This window comes from Stegodyphus dumicola, chromosome 7 (assembly GCF_044657685.1).
Source record: "Stegodyphus dumicola isolate Sdum_Otavi_A_Nest chromosome 7, ASM4465768v1".
Classification (NCBI taxonomy): Eukaryota; Metazoa; Arthropoda; class Arachnida; order Araneae; family Eresidae; genus Stegodyphus; species Stegodyphus dumicola.
The window spans coordinates 88,321,302-88,340,831 of NC_140774.1; the positions used below are offsets into that span (position 1 = coordinate 88,321,302).

At 31.9% G+C, this 19,530-nt stretch overlaps 1 protein-coding gene across 1 annotated transcript in view; it reads left to right on the plus strand.

Annotated features, from left to right (window-relative positions):
- The first annotated feature begins 376 nt into the window (after positions 1-376).
- The window catches only part of LOC118195817 (calcitonin gene-related peptide type 1 receptor-like), a 527,958-nt gene continuing 508,804 nt past the window's right edge, over positions 377-19,530 (plus strand). Inside the window, exon 1 of the mRNA XM_085820565.1 lies at positions 377-1,159. Coding sequence (XP_085676691.1) covers positions 1,073-1,159 — 87 coding nt within the window. The 5' untranslated portion in view covers positions 377-1,072. The remainder of the gene's footprint in view (positions 1,160-19,530) is intronic.

Genomic DNA, 19,530 nt, shown 5'->3' on the forward strand with positions numbered 1-19,530 from the left:
TTTGTATATGTTAGTAACTGAATCCTAGTTATTTTATGAGTTAATGGCTAAACATGTCAATGAAATAGCGATTATCAGTTAGGGTTTTACAGTCCCTTAAAACGTAAAATTATCTGATTTTCCCCTATTTCGACAGGAAATTATCCTAGTACCGTACCGCACAGAGTAGAACAAAGCAATTAATTATTATTAAACGAGATTACGTAGCGAACTTAATACACTAGCAGAGATGCGTGTTAAAATTCCAAGCCCTGATTCGTTCGAAGTGCGAAGTGCCATGCGCATTGAACCTTACACAGGGGGCGCAGTATACTAGTCTTCTTCATCCGAACTTTTCAAAGGAATGAAATCATTTTGCGAAGCGGTATTCGGCAGACGTAAGCGTTAGCTGTAAGGTGAGAAATTTATTCTACCGGACGAAGAAGAGTTTTTATCTCCTATACTCGTCATTTTCGCACTATTTCACACAAGCGTGTTGCGACCTTATAGAAGTTTAAAACTGGAGAAGAAGCACTGAATAAAAAGCTTTTTTGAACGAATTTCGATCTTATTTTAAATGATGTCATATCCAAAAAAATTAGATGACTGACAGGAGGAAAAAATTTCAATGTTGAAATGTTTATCAAAATGCATTAATCAACAACTTTCAGAAATAAAGAACAGTGATATCGATTCTGAAATGTTTAAAGGAAATATTCAAGGAAGACAATAAGTTAGTGCAAGTTTGCAATCCCAGTTTGGTTTCATTCTATCATCAGTGTTATATAATTAGAATATGCAGCACATAATTACTCTAATTATGGGTTCTGCATTCTGTGAAAAGGAAAATCTGTTTAAATATGAGAGCCTTCAGCTGTAAAAAGAAAAACTAATTTTTTAAGGAAAGAAAGGTTTTTTGAGTTCTAAATGCATAGAGGTACTGAGTAAATAAAAGTAAACAACATTTGCTGTGCCAAGAAACTAAAGAAAAATTAACTGTTCTCAATAGTAGAAACTAATTTTTTAAGTTTATTGGGCAAGAAGTAAAGTATTGTGATTAAATATTTTGCTGAAACTTTCTGAATTGCTGTCCATGGAGAAACCTTCATGTTTCCTCGTTATCAGTTCCAAAATGAATGTAAAGACGTTTTGCATCCTAATACTGCTTAGTTTATTTCAGGTAAGCTTTTGTTCTTCGAAAATATACTGTAATAATATAGTTTTTCTAAAACTTGGAATCACGTTTTGCATATGAAATGCGTATGAATTTAAAAATATTTATAATTTGTTAAAACAGTGTCGTTTTCAAATTTTCAGTTTTAAAATGTGTTCTATAATGATAGTATGAATAATAATTTAATTCCGAATTTCAAACTGATTATGCCTTTCTATATACTATAATATATCTTTTGACTAAACTCTTTGCTCATATTGATTAAACTGTTTGCTCATATTGATTCAAGTGTTTTAAGGAGACGAAGTAACTGCAGAACTATGTTTGGCATTAAACAAACTATACAAAAAATTAAAAGATGTGAAAAGCTAATTGACTTAGTTGTGACTTTTAACTTAAATTAAAGTTCTTTATAATAATTGATCTAACTGGATCGAACACGCATCAAGTAAGTTTTGGTGGTGGTTAGCTTACAAAATGAATCACTGCTATGAGATTTGAGGAAAACAAATAGGTAGAAGTTTTTATTATGTAATTTATGAATGATGCATAACGGAAAATTTTACTGCTAACAGTATACTTTTTTACCGTAGGCTAAAATAGGTTAGATTGGTTGAACATAAGAAAGCACATTAGGAGTCATCTGTCTAAAGGGAAAGTTGTTTTCGTGAAGGAGTTTCTAAAGGAAAGTGGCTCGCATTCACATTACGCACGGGGAATTCATGAAATAGAATCTAACTCACAGCATTCAGCAGTCTTTTCCACTCTGGTGGAGCAACCTATAACGTAGTAGTCTCTGTTACATAATATTCTCTTCGTATAAGCAAGTTATATTTTTGTTTTTAATTTCATAAAATCTTTTATTACAATTTTAAAAAATGAAATATAACTGAAAAAAAAAAACGGAAAAAGATTTTTTTAAAGCTAGAAAAAGCTAAAGGTCTAGTTTTGAACGACGAAGATTAGATTTGATGTCAACTATTATGTTTGTTGTTTCTTTCAAAACGTTTAAAAATGTCATTAGCTTGCTAAAAATCGTTGTTTTGGAAAACGTATTTTAAAAGTTGGGACGAGATTAGAAAAGTCGAGTTATAATTTGTATACAGCAGCTTTTACGCAATCATCTTATAGAATATACATTAGTTTCTCAACATGGCGTAAGCATCAAAAAGTTTTCCAGGAAATGCTGCAAACTTGCAGACTGGTAGTTGGCATAATGCTAGAAATATATTAGTAATTTTGTGCGGAATTTAGTTAGTAAATAATTTTTTATTTAAGTATTAGTAATGTGTAAAATATTTTCTTAATGACATTAGCCTTTTTTGTTGTGTTTGTTGAGCGATATATAATTATATACACGCATAGTATGCATAATGTCATCAGCCTAAGCGTTGTTAGCTTCCTAAATATTTTATTCTTCTCCTTTAAACCTGAGATTACATTGAAGATATGTGAGTTGGTATTGTATCAGAATGCATTATTGTTAAATGCATTCACATTTTATTATTCACAAAGAATTACCAGTCATGTATAAGCCAAAAATCAGAAGACAAAATATCCGCAGAACTCTTGTCAAATTATTAGCATTTATCCTTCAATGTCTGTCCACTTAAACATTGTTCTAACGTTGTTTATCCTCATAAATATCTTCAGTTACTGTTATTCTAAAAGTCGCTTTCTGTTAAACTATTTCTTACTGTTGCCATTTATCATTTTCTGAACTTTAAGTTGCCGTGACAAAGAGCTTGGAAGACGTTGAGTTACGCAAGTCGTTCAAAATACAACAATGTTTTCTTGTTTCTATCTATCAATTTGCATTGATTAATGCATCAAATTATATCATTATCGTTAGCAAGAAATTAAACAGTAAACATAAAATTAAGGCTCACTTAAGTCTTATGGATTGCCTTGGTTTGTCTGTAAATTTAAACTTTTGAAACTATAATTTTATATGAAGAGTGAATGACTTCTGTATAAAATTAATTCTGCAAATCTTAACTATAACTCTAAAACTCTTTTTTTGCGAAATTATTTTTTATAAAAATGCTTGCTTTAAAAAAATACCACTTTAGAATTAACTCTTGTGGATTTCTATAAAAATGACACACATCAATTTAAGTTTCAATTTTCTCTAATTTTACGATTAATAGTTTCATCGCTTAGAAGAAAATTAGGATAATGAGTATTATACGAGGAAGTTATTTATTCTATAATTAGTTTAATTCCGGAAAATCTGTTTTCTTTTCGCTTTAATAATTACTTTATAATTAAGTGCAAGAATTTTTATAATTAATATACAATAATTATTATACTATTATTTAGTAAGTTTAGCGAGGGAAATCTAGTTATTTTTTAAGTTTTCAAAGCTTTTTTCATGATTTAATTTGCCTAAAACGTAGCATATGAGCTCAAAAATTATTTTATTTATGTTTAATGAAAATATTGACCAGTTACAATAACTTTCGTAATAATATTTGCAGTGCAATTTTTTCTTTCATTTCTAACAAGATCTGTCTTTATTCATACTTACAGCTTGGTAAAAGTATAGTTTAGGGTACCCCTTGGAGAATCTTGGCGATTTTTGGCGGTACATGGATACCGATTTTGTGCAATTCAATGACTCGTTACTTTGGCTTGCGAAGCGGCGATTTTTGAGCCAAAAATCGGCGCTACACAAAGCCAAAATAACAAGACAAACAATTGCACAAACTCGGTATCCATGTACACATCGACTTATTTTCACTTAAAAAACAAATCCTCGAATTGCACAAAAATGGCATTGCGCACTCTTTTAACTTTATCCATGTACACGTCGACCTATTTTCACTTAAAAAAAATCCCAGAACTGCACAAACTTGCATTACGCACTCCCTTTACTTTGTCCATGCACACATCGATATATTTTCACTTAAAAAGTCAAAGGAGCACTAAATTCTACAATATAGGCAAACAAAAAATACATAATCTCAATAAAATACATTTTAAACCAAACAATAAAATAACATAGGAAAGGAAAAACATGTTATACATTTAAGCACTACCAAAAGCAAATATTCACTTACCATGATTTTCGAGTTCGCTTCGTACACCCAGAGCCACGTAAAAGTCAAAATATCATACATACTCAAATGACTTTTTTCAAACCAGGTACTCTTTCTGATCGAACGCTTCACGTAGTGACCATCTGAACCTATCTTCCTACAAACCCATTCAAATCCATCTAAACGGTTTTTACGTTCGACTAGAAGCATATCCTTCCTACATACATGACACTTATAATGGCTACTAAGTAAACCTTTATTTACACACCAGTGAATTAAAGCTCTTTTCCCCTTTCGCTCCAAATCGTACAGAAACTTCAAATTAATCTTACTAAATTCGGCCATTCTACCGTCTAAAGAATCAAACCAATATACACCGCAAAAACGCTTACAAAACATTCCATGATTCAAAATTTTCCAGAATCATGCACCCGATTACGTCACAATAGTGTTTCCATAACGTTCAACTACTCAGGCTACCATAAATGAACAACAACTTGGCGATAAATCAAACAACAACTTCGCCATAATACAAGGGGTACCTTAGAGTCTACTCTACCCTTACAGCTTACATAAGAGCACTTAATTTTGGATTATTGATACGCTCAATAATTTTGTTTTCCTCGAAATTCATTTCTTGAATATTAGTATTTTACATGGAGAGTATTTTTTGGGGGAAAAAAGTAACGTGTTTTATTTCTCTCCATAGTTCTCTTGAATTGAGACAGTTTTATTGAGGGTTTAAGAACTTTCCCTAAATGATTTGTTCATTGAGTGTAGTGCATATTAAATCTTAGAATATGTTGATTTCCTGTATTCCGTTTTTTTAATAAACGTCACTTATAACCTCAGCAACAATAAAATATCAGTAAGGATCGTTTAATTCGTTTAACGCTAGCCGTCTGTTGTTGGACATCCGCATGCTGTTTCGGGATCTCTCTACCCCTTTCACTTGCTCCGCGCCACTTGTCTCATTCAACCAGTTCTGTCTTACCACAAACTGCTCAAACTGCTCGTTTTGTTTTGTTTATTGGCTTATTTTCTAACTACTTAATTCAACTTTGAGTTGAACAACTTAAATTGTATATCTGTAGGTAGCCATGAAAAGGAAATTATTGGCAGTATAAAGGAATTTGAAAAAGAGGTTTTAAATTAATTGATATAAAACTGTTATGTGTAGAAATATTGTATGTTCGTGTTAAAGGTAAAAATAGCCTAGTTTAATGAAGCATACAATTAATGCTAGTCATTTGAAGACGAAAGATGTACCTACTTAGGCCCTGAGGCGTTTAAACTGCAACTTGCAGTTGTCAGTAGTTTTCAAATACCAAAACCTGCTAAAATGTAAAAAGAATTTGTAGAGGATACGTGGAAAATGTATTTAAAAGCTAATATTCCGCTGCATAGAATAGATCACTAACTTTGGGTAATATTTATTTAGTAAAAAATGTGCCTTGTTCAGGTAATCTTTCTTCTGAAGATACTTAGAGACATAACCTTCCAAAATAAGACGAGAAAGAAGCCATAAAAAACAACTGAAAAATAAATCATTAGCTGTAGTGACTATTGATTCGTACTATTAATATTTCTTCCATATTCTTAAAGCAGTTTATTTGATTTCAAAAGCAATCATTATACCTTTTTTTTTTTGAAGAAATGAAAGCGAAATTTTAATTTCTATATTTTATCCTTGTTAAATTAAAAAAATTTTAATGCTGAAATTAAAAGTATCTCTCCCGCCTTCTTAGTGTGCCTTCGGGGTGCAGTGGTCTACATGCTGGTCGCATATTCCAGAGGTCCGTGGTTCGATTCTCGGCGAAGGCGTTGCTCATTTTTCTCTTCTCCTGCTTCCAAAAATTACCTAATGTCTCTACAAAATTACGTATATCTGCATAAGAGTCCACTGTCTTAGGAACCGGCATTTCGATTTGCTCTTTGTTCACTCTGACCACAAGAGGTCTTCGTAACCACGACATACGTTTCATACTTTAGTATACGTTTCATTGTCTAGCACTGGCAACTGCTATTAAGCGTTTCACTTTCGTACTGCTTCGCAACTAGCTTTTACTAGTCGTACAGATTACACAAATGCAGATTCAGGCTGTTATAGTATATCATTTGTAAATAGTTGATTGCAAAAAATATATTTGTTTCATTAATTCCATTTCTTTTCTTTACAAATGTTCTCTGATAAATTTTGTCGCATTTACAGAATGTCCCATCAAGACCGCCCAAACTCTGCATAGTCAGATTTCTTCCTGAAATACAGAAAAAGTGTCCAAAGAACTGTAGCTGAATGACCCATAGTTTTCTAGATAGATGCGAAACAAAAATATGTCATATCCGTCAATCGCTTATGGTTCCAACATGATGGAACTCTGGCTCATTTCACTGCTTGTGCGCGTGATTTATTGGATACAGAATTCTCAAGCTGCTAGACTGGACGTGGGATTCTGATTTTATGGCAGCCACGATCGCTAGTTCTGAAACCTTTAGAATTTTTACTATGGCGTCATCTGAAGAAATTTCTCTATCGAGACCTAATTACTACAAAAAATGACTTATTTTCTCGTCTTCGTGCTGCGTGTACTTTGGGGGACACCAGACTGTGGGACGTGTACATCAGCCATTCCACGGTGCACGTATCCATACCCCGAACCTTGATAGACGTGATGGGCATTTGAACATCTGCGTCTGTAAAGGTATGCAAATACGGATGATCATATTCCCAAAAGATTTTTCCCTTGCTCCGGATATGACTTCATACTTTTCTTTTGCACTTACCTCGAAAACTATAAGTCATACAGGTACAGTTCTTTGGGGATTGTTTTATGTATTCCAAGCGGGGAGTCTGGTTGTGCAGAGTTTGTGCAGTCTTGATGAGACTCTCTGTGTTTAACGAACTACGTATATCTAACTAACTAAGTGTACAGTATTGAAACAGCTTTTTTCTTAGGAGAGGATTGTTATGACGGAATTAATTCTTTACCCTTTAGTAGGTACAGTATATTTATTGACGCTAGGAATATCTTGAAAGGAAGCTCTACAAAATTTTTGAACTTTGAAATTATATTAGAATATCATGCATTTATCATCCACAGACCGGTAGGCGTAATAATTGCGCAAAACATTATATTTCTGATTTTCATCTTTCAAGCCGAATGACAAATAGCTGGATCTGAAAGTATTATCATTAAAAGATCTTTAGTTTATCTTTTTAGATTTAGTTAATATTCAAATGCTTGATAATGTAAAAGATTAAAAAGTGATAAAAGAAGGACTGTGTAACAAATAATATACTTTACTGTGTACATGCATAGAAAAAACGTTCTTAAAATGAATTCGTTATGATAAATTAGTTAGAGCAAATGACCTGAGAAATGAAACCTTTTCCAGCTTCCCTCGAACGATTAATTGGTTAACGCACATTTCTTTCTTTTAACATTGAACGAAGGGTATTTTATTCTCAGTGTACATTAACAGTGTTTTCCCTTTTATTACTGTTAATAACTGTTAAAATATTAAAAAAGAAGCAATTAAAAGCACAGGCATTGAGGTTCGAAACGCTAAAAAACTTCGTATTTTTAATGACAGTTGAGCTTTAAGGAATTTTATAAGCAAGACATGTTAAACGACACATGCGATTTTATTGGCTGGTAGGACCTTTTTTCCTTAAAATAACTTTAATAGAAATGTACGCAAATTGTAAAATAAATAGTGTTTCTTCTCATTGGATATAAATTGTTGAATCCCGCGAGCAGGCTGGCTGCATGGACGTTTTCGTGGTTTTCCCTCCTGTGTAACGTGTATACGAGCCAGTTTCCTTAGAAAGTTCTCCACGAAATCATCCCTCCCCGTAGGCAGATAGCCCTCGAGACTTTGCCATAATCACACACACACATTGGATATAAATTGTTTATTCGTACTGGAAGTGTGGGATTTACTACAGAAATTATTGCAGAAAAAGCTTCAGCAGCTTAAAGTCACCCTGAGCGTAACGCTCAGAGGGCTTAAGAAGTTATTTTGAGAGAGATGCCAATAAACTTCGAAGTCAACCGAAATCTCGATAAAACGACAATAGTCATAATTTCGTGACTGCAACTCCATTACCGCACTTATATTCCAAATTATGTTATTATTTAAAATTTGTAATCCAGTCATATGTTTCGGTAAATAAAGGTTTATTAAGCTGATTTTAATCAGTTTTGATTATTTTATCCTTTATTATAATTTAAGTTTTTGTTCCAAATTTACTTTTACTGATGGATGAATTAAATTATTTTCATATTGATTTCATGTTAGGTTTGCTTAACGCAAGTTTACATTACCAAGAGTTTTAGAAAATAAAAAAGATTACATTACTATAGCAAAATACATTAAGTTGTTCATTATAGCATATACTGCAAATAAATGTCAACCGTTACGCTCTAACTGTAGGCAGAGTAATTTATATTATTATCTGCAGTTAAAAGTTATCACTTCCTTTTTGGGTGATATTAATTTTCCTGCTAATGGTAAAATTCATATAACGAGTATTTTTCCCTCAATAATATCTCTGAAGTTATGTGGGTTACATGTACTAAGTTATTTTGAGATATATGTCTACCACCAACGTTTGCGAAAATAAAGGCTGGTTAAGGTCTTTCTGTGGACATGGTGCATATCTATTATTAAATAATGATAAAAATGTATGTATTTATTTGTATACGTTCCTTGTATTGTAGGAAAGCAACGGCTTAACGGCTTCTGGAGCCATTAAAATTTGAACCCAAATACTTCTCCCCATAAGCGTTTACAGCCCGAAGCCCAAATTTTGAATTTGAATTTTTTTTCATTTCAAAGTTTTTTAAAATTTAAAATTTAATGCTATCTTGATTAGAAAACTCAACGATTCAAAAACATTGTGTTTCCCTTGCTCGAAAAAAATATATACCATCCGAGTACCAGTGTATTGCCGTTCGGCAAATCTTTCAAATTTAATCAACCAACACGATTATATAAAAGCAGTGCATTACTACTGCTAGAAATAAAATACTTTTATTTTCTACGATTATGCTTCAATTTCGCAAAATATTTAACTTTTAGTTTAGTATGTATAACAATGATTGCCAAGCTAAGAGTTCAGAGGGTGAAGCCCAGAGGGACAAAGCCACAAGAATAGCGACTAATTAAAAATTTGCAGGGCAAAGACTGGGAATTTTGACCTCATGTCCTGAAGGCTAGTTTTGTATGGGGCAGCTATTTGGGCCCTACCCATGATTGCGAGGAAATTAAGGTTACTTAATAGCATCCAAAAACCATTCGTCCTTGCTATTACGAAAACATACAGGAAAATGGCCACAGCAGCGGCAGCGGTTCTAGCTGGACTTACTTTCCTGCCAATAGCGGCGTTACAAGATACAACTGTCTCAACTGTCAGGCTTCTTAAGAAGTCAGCCTCATTTAAAGGAACTACATTTGTCCCATCAGAATTTGAGAACAAAACTATCAGCTCAAAGTGCATCCTGCTAGTTATGTGGGCATTCGTGACCATACCTGTCTCAGGAAATACACGACAGAGACGCAAGGGGTGCAAAGACAATCAGTATATTCACTGATGGCTCAAAGAGACAGGTTGCGCTTTTATTACTCAATATCATGATAAAGTGTTAGAAACATGGAAAGATACCCTGGAATTAACAGATATGTATTCCAGGCAGAAGCAGTAGCCTTGAGCCAGGCTACAACAACAGCTACGAATTTTGTTGACCAAGAGGTTTGCATTTTCTCAGATAGTCAGTCGACAATCTTCGCTCTTCGTTATCTTCTCCATCCATCGCCGATAATTGTAGATATACAACGCCTTCTTAAAGAAAATGCGCTTAACCGCAATACCCAGATTTTATGGATTAAAGCGCACGCGTGCCACTGAGGCAATGAGGATGCAAACACTTTCGCAAAAGAAGCTGCAAAAAATTTATCGGTGGGCAGGATATCCAGACCCCACTTCCCAAATCGTATCTGAAGCGAGTGTTAAAGCCGGATTAAAGCTCAGCAACAATGGCAAGAGGAATGAGAGTCTATATCGCAAGGCTATAGAACCCATGACTTTGACCATCGCAAGATCGATTTATTTCATCCCCTTTTCTTTCCCGCTTCATCACAGGCCACGACCATTTCCTCAAAATTTCTATAAAAGGGAAATAACAACAACTGACCGTTGTATCTGTAATAAATAGGTACTCCTGACCATTATAGTACGTCTTGTACCTTTCACGGAGGAATGGCTCACGAAGCTTCCTGGTAATGACATTGCGTATAAACGCTCAGGAAGCTCAAAGGATCATGTATAAACTTGAAGCATCAGGACTGGATCTATGCAGTCCACAGTAATAAACTTCAATTCACAGTGATTAAGAGCATCAATGTATACTGCGAAAAAAATGGGACAGTTCTTATATCTCCCGTTCTACTGGGCCGATTGACAAAATTCAAATTGTTTTTCATGTCTTGAAAGCGTGACTTAGGATATATATTAGATTTATATATAGCATCATTCTAAAGTAGGTATTTTGACATAAAATCGGACTTTTTCTGAAATGTAATGCCATGTTTTTCGATATTTCGATTCTATGCAAGCTCCCCAAGCGCATAACTGTATATAACTCGTGGATTTATCTTATTGATTATAACTACATTCGAATGTATGCTGAAATCCAAAAAGGTAGGGGATGGGTTTGCGAGTGTTTTCAAGAAAAATTTAATTATTAAATTCATGTAATAAATTTTTTGTTCCTAGAAGATAGAGTATTCATTTATTTCTATTTTATATATATATATATATGTAATATATAACAAAATATGATAGCTGTTTCAAAAAAAATTGTCGACCTCAAAATTAACATTCTAAATTTGGTGATCTGCCTCTAAATTCATGTCTTCTCACAGGTTCCAGATTTTTCTATCTTACGTAACGTTTTCATGTAGATAGCCCTTTTCCAATCAAATTAATTATAAACCAAAACTCTGAACTGAAAGTTTTGATTCCCCCTCTTTTTTCTATGAGCTGATGCCTCACTTTTGCTTATTTCCTCTTGGCCAGACGCATTTCTCCAATCATGTGTGTGCTGCTACATTCGCTTCTGTGGCAATAATATCAAATTTTAAGTGTTCTTTAATAAGCACGAATAGAGTGCCAAGTGCTTGTGGCCACAAAATGTAAATTTAGATAAAAAAAAAGGAATTTAATCCGGCTCGACTGCTTCTTCTTGAAAAATGGCTGAACGCTCTAAGCATCAAGTATCTACGCAATCAGCATCTCTGCGCATAGTGCTTCCAAATTTTGTGCTATCATTACATATACACGCATATTATCCATCTTACGATTAATTTTTGTATAAAACGCGTTTCATTACACTAATTTATTCAACATTTATAAAACATGTTTGAAGTATTTAAATAGTTTTGAATAAAATTGTTCTCTCAGTGTTAATTGCTGGTGTATGTATTGAAATATTCTGATATTATTCTGCTATATTTCTTTACCTCCAGAATAAATATGTGTTGCATAGTCATAAATTTAATCTTTTGAGCGTCATTAATATAAGTAAAAATTAAATAATTGTCTTTAAATGGTATTCAGGTTTAGTTTGTGTCATTTCAACGTCAATATGTTTAAACGGGATTAGAGATGCCTGAGACTGTTTGCAAATGCTCAATAATTATCTTTGCAGAAAATATTTTTAAATTCGTTTCTACTCAAATAATAATAAAAATATTATGCTAATATCTGAAGAATGATTAAATTAATCATATTTCACTGTTGTTCCAAACAAACAGCAATGGAAGATAAGTGGTTATCTTCATCAAGTTATTTTTACTGCGCATATCATTTTGCATTCAGTAAGTTTCCTATGCAGATATAAAGAGAGATATTAAAGGAGGAAATACTACTATCAAGTTGACTGTAATGGTTGAAAAAGTAATCTGCATTTACAACCAGCATAATGCATTAGTTGTAAGCCAATACTCTTTCTCTTGTCACGTCGAATGAAACATTTTATTTCTCAAAATACTTTTAGGCATGTTCCGATAATATAGCTTTTCATTAAATCATTTAAGAGAATTATTTTAGTAGAAAATTATGCAATAAGCTCTGTATTTGAGACTGCACCAGATAGGCGACGCAGTCTTTCTCTTTATAAACATATTACACTGTGCAAGTTGATTCCGTTAGTCACTTTATGAGTATTGATTTTAAGAAAAATATTTGCATTTCTTCGATACACAATTACTTTATTTTGCATTATTATCGATATTTAATTTGATTTTCAACGTGAACTCAAAGACGTTGTTACTAAATAATTACAGAGTAGATATGCTTCAATAACTGATATCGATTGAAACTTTTTCTTTTTGTTTTCATTTATATTAAAAGGTATCTGAATACTTATAAGTTTATAAAGAATAAATAAAACCTTATAAAGTATTTTCTGTCTTCGCGACTTCATGGTGTAAATGGATAGTTCACCCGGAAGGTTCTGTGATAACCGGGAGGTTCTGTGTTCGAATCCTGGCAAGGGTATAGTACATTACTTTTGTTTCCTACATCGATATAACCTTGGTATTCTACAGTCGGAAATTAAAACAAGCAAAAAATTGCTTTCGTATGTTCAAAAGTATAATTTTCTAACTTTTAGATAAAGATTTATAATTGAATGTCAGTACGGTTGAAATAAAAACAATCTGAAATCTTTGGATTGCAGTCTAATACCTCTGAGAAAAGATCACAATAAAAAATTTAAAACAAAAATTTTAAGTTATTAAAATGTTTTTAAAGATAAAAAGCTTCATCAGATTTTAAGAAAAAAAAACGATTCTGTAACAATTATTAATATATGGTATTAGAAAAACTCTTTAAATAAAAAAAGATGCAGATGTTCATAAAAGTTATTAGTTTGATATAAGTTTAAAATGTTTTGTTTTATATTAATTAGATGCACATGCTAAAATATAAAGTAAAGAACTTAAATCATTATAAAGACTAATTATTGTTTTTAAAATAGCCATGTTTATAATCAGTAAAAAACTGATAAACTGTTACATAATTACAATTCATGTTTTACATTCAATCATTGTATGTTATATTATGTGGTGCACAGTGCAGCATGTAATATATGCAGTACTGTGTGATGCACAGTGCGCGCATATACACTGTATATGTTGCAGTACTGTATATGTGGTGCAGAGCATAGCTTTGACAGCTGACAGTCAATCCCTAGTAAGCGGGACTCCTCAAATCGCAAGGATATGAAGAGAAAGTGAGTGCATTTTGTTTGTCTTAGCGCTGCCCCTCCGTCAGGATCTTTACTAGGAATCCGAGTAGTTTATTTCATTCAGATTAGTTTGTTTCATTTCACTGCAGATTAAAGATTTCTTAAATACAAACGTTTACAATAAAATAATTGAACTCAGGGCCCAGAACGACACCTTTAAATGAACAAATAACCATCTCTTTTTTATGTGTGTGCTTCCCAAATTTGTTTTCAAATTCAGGAAAGGAAGTCGATATTAAGCGCAGAAAAATAATTTAATTTTGCAAATTATTTTCAATTTTCTCTACAAAATTTACATGCAAAAATATGGTACGTCTTAACCAGTTATAGTTTAATGAACATTTTATTGTCCGAAATTTTATTCTACAGGGTTATTAAAAATGAAACATTTTAAATTTTTACTTTATAATAATTAATATTATTAAACAATACGAATTATTAGCCGAAAGAGTTTTAATTTCGTTTTGGCATTTTGCTTTGATTCACTATAAATACAGGTTCACTTTTCAAATTGTTGGCACCAAAAATTAGAGCACTGTATTATATTTAAAGAAATTCAATAATGAACTTTAAAAATAAATATGGTACTTAATAAATAAAGGTAACAAACAGAACATTAAAAAAAAAACGGCCCTTTGGGTGTAATGTAAAATCCGAAAGCTTTCAGATTTTATCTTTTTTCATTACTATTATTATTGACTAACTTATAATGACAAATATTATTATATTACTGTTTATATTATTTTTAACCTAATGCTTATTTTTGATGACTTCTTAACTTTAAGATGATTTTAAGTAAACTTTTAGGAAGAAATATATATGTTGAATGGAAATTAAGAAAATATCTCGTCTCCATATTTATTAAACACCCAATATAGACCTCTTGCTTAAGTGTATTTGATTTTATTTCCCTCGCTGTAAAACGCGTCCACAGAAACCCTTACCCAACTTTTATTTCCAGAACCGTTGATAGTAGACATATACTTTCAAAAAAAAGTCACAAAAAAGTTTCAAATGAGGAAAGTATTCATGTTCTGGCATTTTTAAATTTAAAGGTATAAGTTTTGTAAAAAATATGAAATCTAATTTCTTATACGTTCCTTCAGGATCTATATTTATATCTGGAAAACGTTTCTGCACATAACAAAAAATAAAAAACAAAAAGTGTGACACCGTTCGACGAAAGTTGACCGGGTATTTGGATGAAATACGGGGATGATATTTAGGAACTATACACAAGTTTAAGATATAAAATATAAATTGAAAAATAAAATATTAGTTTAATAAAATGTTTTTAATATAGATTAAGTGACGAGCAATTGTATGCAAATTTTTATGAAAGTATTGGATAATGCAGATGTTTTCAAAATAGAGAACTTAAAACAGGATCTTATAGAACTCGTATTCTAAGCATAGAAGCAGGCTTCCGATGCTTCCGTATAGCCAAGCAACCAACTCCTAATATTATTTGTATTAATTAAAAATGAAAAATATTTGTAGTTCAACGAATTTTTAGTCCAAAGGGGCAATTTGTCCAGAAGGACTATTAATTTCGTTTTTGCAATTTGCGTTGATTCACTACGAGCGTTGGTTTACTTTTCAAATTGTTGCCACCAAATATTATCACCCTGTATTACATTTAAAGAAAGTAAACAATGAAGAATCTGCACAAATGTATGTACGTTTCTTGCATTGTGATAAAAGAACGGTACCTAGAGCCATCAAATTTTGAAAAAACATTTGTTTCCCCCCGAATGTGGGCATCTAGAAGCCCAAATTTGGAATTTGTTTTATTATCTATTTCATATTTTGTAAAACTTTAACAAATTTTTGATTAACAAAATCAAAGATTTCAAAGCGAGCGATGCCAACACTGTACGAAAAAAAAAACATTTTTATCTCTAGCGTGCGAGATTCTGTATCGGAAATTCTCAAGATTCATTTTAAAATTATTTTGCGATATTGCTTTTCAACTAAATTTTAGGGTTTAGGTGCGAAGAACGGGATATTTAATAAATAAAGGTAACACACAAAATGTAAAAAAATGCCCATTTGAACGTAATTTAAAATCTGAAACCTTTCAGATTTTTTTGTATCTTATTACTTTATTTATGTTAATATATTAATTTTATTAATCTACTTCTCAGTGTAAATTAAATATGATATCGAAAACTGCAAATTTTGAATTTAAATATCTCAATCTCTTTTGAGACATTTTGTGTTTTATTTTTTTTTAACACGTAAAATGTTTTCTATTCTGTTCTGTTAAATATTTCTGTTCTGTTAAATAAAAAATTAGATTTTTGTAATTTTTACAATATTGAGGTCTTTAATTTCAAAAAGCTGACGTGGACACCACATGACTTCCTTGTGCGGAATATTAAATTATACGCATTTTTGCTGCATTTAATTTTGTGAGTAAAACCATCAATTAGCAATATGTAATTTTTATTAAAATTGTATTTTATTAAGCTAAATTGAGTGTTTGTATTTAGTTATTAACTTGTCGAGATTTCGGCGCTATCGGGATTTTAGACAGTCGGGATTTCGATTTTGTCGTTATACTGGACACTCTGGATTTTGACCCTGTCGGGATTCTGACTAGTAGGGATTTCGACACTATCGGGATTTCGGGCCTGTCGGGATTTCGGACAGTCGAATTTCCATCTGTCGGGATTCTGGCTTGTCGGAATTTCGGCTGACGCGATTGCGACCAAGACTCGTCTACGTCAATGTTTGCAAATATAATATAAAGGTGGTGTAAGAACATTTGTGAACCGGTGTGTATATATAAACGTATAAAAACGTATAATGTATATAAACGTATTGAATTTATTACGTATTTTAATTACTACTTTTGATGCTTTTTACGAATAAGTTCGAAGAAAAGCGTTCAGCTGTGTAATTGTCTAGTTGAACTATATAAATAGCATTCTCTTTTTCTGGTTTTAGAACGTACATAGATATACGCGTATTCAGTTAATTGTAGTGCTGCATGACCTTTGACAAATAATTTTCGGGAAGTCTTTACTTGGTACCCAGAAAATATGATTACAATCTCTGATCCCTTGACATTTAGTTCCAATTACAATTTTTAAATAAAAATAATATAGCGAATTTAACTAAACCAATCTCAACATTACAGCTGATCGCGTTCTGTAAACAGAAAAATGGAATTTTTTTGTGTTCTCCCTACAGAAAAAAACAGCTAATAAAATATTTATTATTCTCTTGCAAAATTTATAGACATTCGAGAACGAATTTATTGATTATTATTATTTTCTACTGTTTAATTAAATCTGCCTTTCCATTTGAATTTAGGGATGAATTCTTAAACAAATGTTCTTGTGTTTGAAGACTATCATAATTTGTCAATTTCACATGTAATGGCATAGAACGTTTTGATATAAATTAATGGATAATGGACAGATTACAGATTAGGAGTCGCTAATGATTATGCATGAACCTTGAACCTGAAGATTTAGGCCCGGATATCGCGACGAGTTTGACTCAGGGAAGATTAAATCATTAAAGGTATAGTATTATAAATATAATATAAGTATAGAGCTGCGGTCAACCAAAAGGGCTGACCATGTAACTTGAATTGCATTTAGCTATTGCCTAACTAAAAGGTCTTTTCGTACAGGGAGGGCGATTTTCTGCAGTACGTCTGAAATACATTCGAATCGTTTGAAAACTGCCCAAAACTCAGGTTTAACCTGAACGCCATTGAAACTTTGGTGATGGGAAGACCTTTCTCTAAATCTTCTATAAGCCCTTAGCATGAGATATCGTCAAGGCGGTGTTTTTGAGCTCTGAACTAAAGTATCAAATTTATTCATTTTCCAGATTCAATTTCAATTTTTTCAGATTTCAGAATTTTTATCCAAACCAATGAGGTCAGTCAATAGTTTTAATTTCGTTTTCTTCTGCTTTCACGTTGCACGTAATACATAAATGCAAGAAATTAAAAATTTTCATATTCCCCGACTTTCTCTTGATCATATTTTAAGAATACAAATCACAGTATGTCGACTCACAGAGATTTACGATGATAAATTTTTATAATAGTTTTCATCCTTCAATGAATCATGGATATTGTTATGGATCATTCTTATAGACTCATGGATATCTTTTTTATATTATTCATTTATTCTTATTATTACCTTCTTCATTTAAACAGAAGTCTTCGTCTAGTATTGGAAAATTTATATCTTAAAAGGATTTATAAGTGCGAAATCGTAGTGGTCCGTTAAATTGTGCAAGCAGTTGCTTTTTTCTTAATGAGCTAAAAAGAAAGCTTTAATCAATGGTCAAGAAATTACTTTGAAAGTAGAATTTAGTAATCATGGCTAACTTGATTTGTTTTCATACGAATCAATACTAATGCTATAAAATTATACTAAAGAAGTCATTAAGTTCAAAATAGTTGACAAAATTAATTGCAGAATATAGTTATTCATTTAAATAATAGTGTAGGAAAGCAAAGTGTTTGATTTGACAAAAGCAAGCTATCAGAAAAATAGCATCGTAAGAAGGCCTATTATTAACATTAGTTATCATATTATCTTTGAATCAAGGTGTCATGCTTCTTTGGAAATATGAAGCAACTCCAATGATGGAACACAGAAAAAACTTCATTTAGCACTCAAAATGGCGACATACAAAACAAGAGAAAAATGAATTCTGACATTTAAAAATAAATTACATTCTTCGTGCGAGAGTCGCATGTGGCACTCGAGTCTGGTTTCAAATATTGCCATTCACAAATACCTTAATGTTCATCTATTTAAATTATTTAAACTACAAGATTTTAATACTATTTAAAGCTAATTCAGAAGTCAAACAACAAAAATCAGCGTTAATTTACAAAATTTTCACAGGACTAGTTTCGATGGTTTTACCGAACCACCATCCTCAGCTGCAAAATCGCAAAAGGATCAAAAAAGAATATCCAGTTTTCCTTTCTTGTACATGCTCTTGAGATACAATTTGTATCCCATTCGGCTAGCAAATTCAGTACGGCGATAACATACCTAATTGTTTGATGTTTCCTACTGACCCTGAAAGTGACTTGAAAAACCCTGAAAGCTAAGTTTAGTTCTTTTTATTGAAAAAATATTACACAGAAAAGTATTTTGATGATATTTATCTTTTGATCGATATAATCAGTAACTCGGCTTTAACGAACTTGTCAGTAACATCAGTTTTGTACACATCTCATCAAATAAGATGGCGTCTTTGCAACTACAGTATTTTGGGATTAAATAAAGAAACTATGATCAATAACTGATAAGCATTTTTGCGAAACCTCTAGATAAACTTCGCTGTAAAACTGACATTCAACAGTTATAGAGATACTCTGAATGAGCTAATTACCTCAATGAATGAGTTAATAGATCTCTTCTAGAGAAGTGTTATTTCGATGAAATCATGTTACAGAAGTAGGCAGCGATTTTGTAAATACTGAAGAATAAATAAGCAAACGATATGGGTTTCGAGCGAGAAGAACGAGTTTGTGGACATTAACTATGGTAGCCGAGTAGAATAAATTATAGATAAAGTATATAAAAGGTTATAGAATAAGTTTTAGAATAAATTACAGATAAGTTATAGATAGTTCGAGATATCACATATAAAGTTTGAGGAAAGTGAAAGAGGAAAGGACACGGGAGCAATCTGAAAGTAACATGGAAAGGCCCTGAAATTGAAATCTTCAGAATATTGAATAACAAATACGTGCATGAGATTTCCGAGATCAACATCGCTATAACGATTGCAGAAATACGTGCCTTTAATCTGAATAGGAATATAATTGTGAAGAACAGAAATGAAGTAATTATAAAATTTTATTTAAATTTTTTGCTACTCTAAATCTCAACAGTTAGAAACTTCATTAAAATATAAAAGTGTTTTGATGACTTATCGGTGCCTATATAAACGTGTTTTGATGATATATCGATGTCTAGAAGCAAAAACACATTAAAGCTTCTTTTTATATATAAAATATAAAAATAAAGCA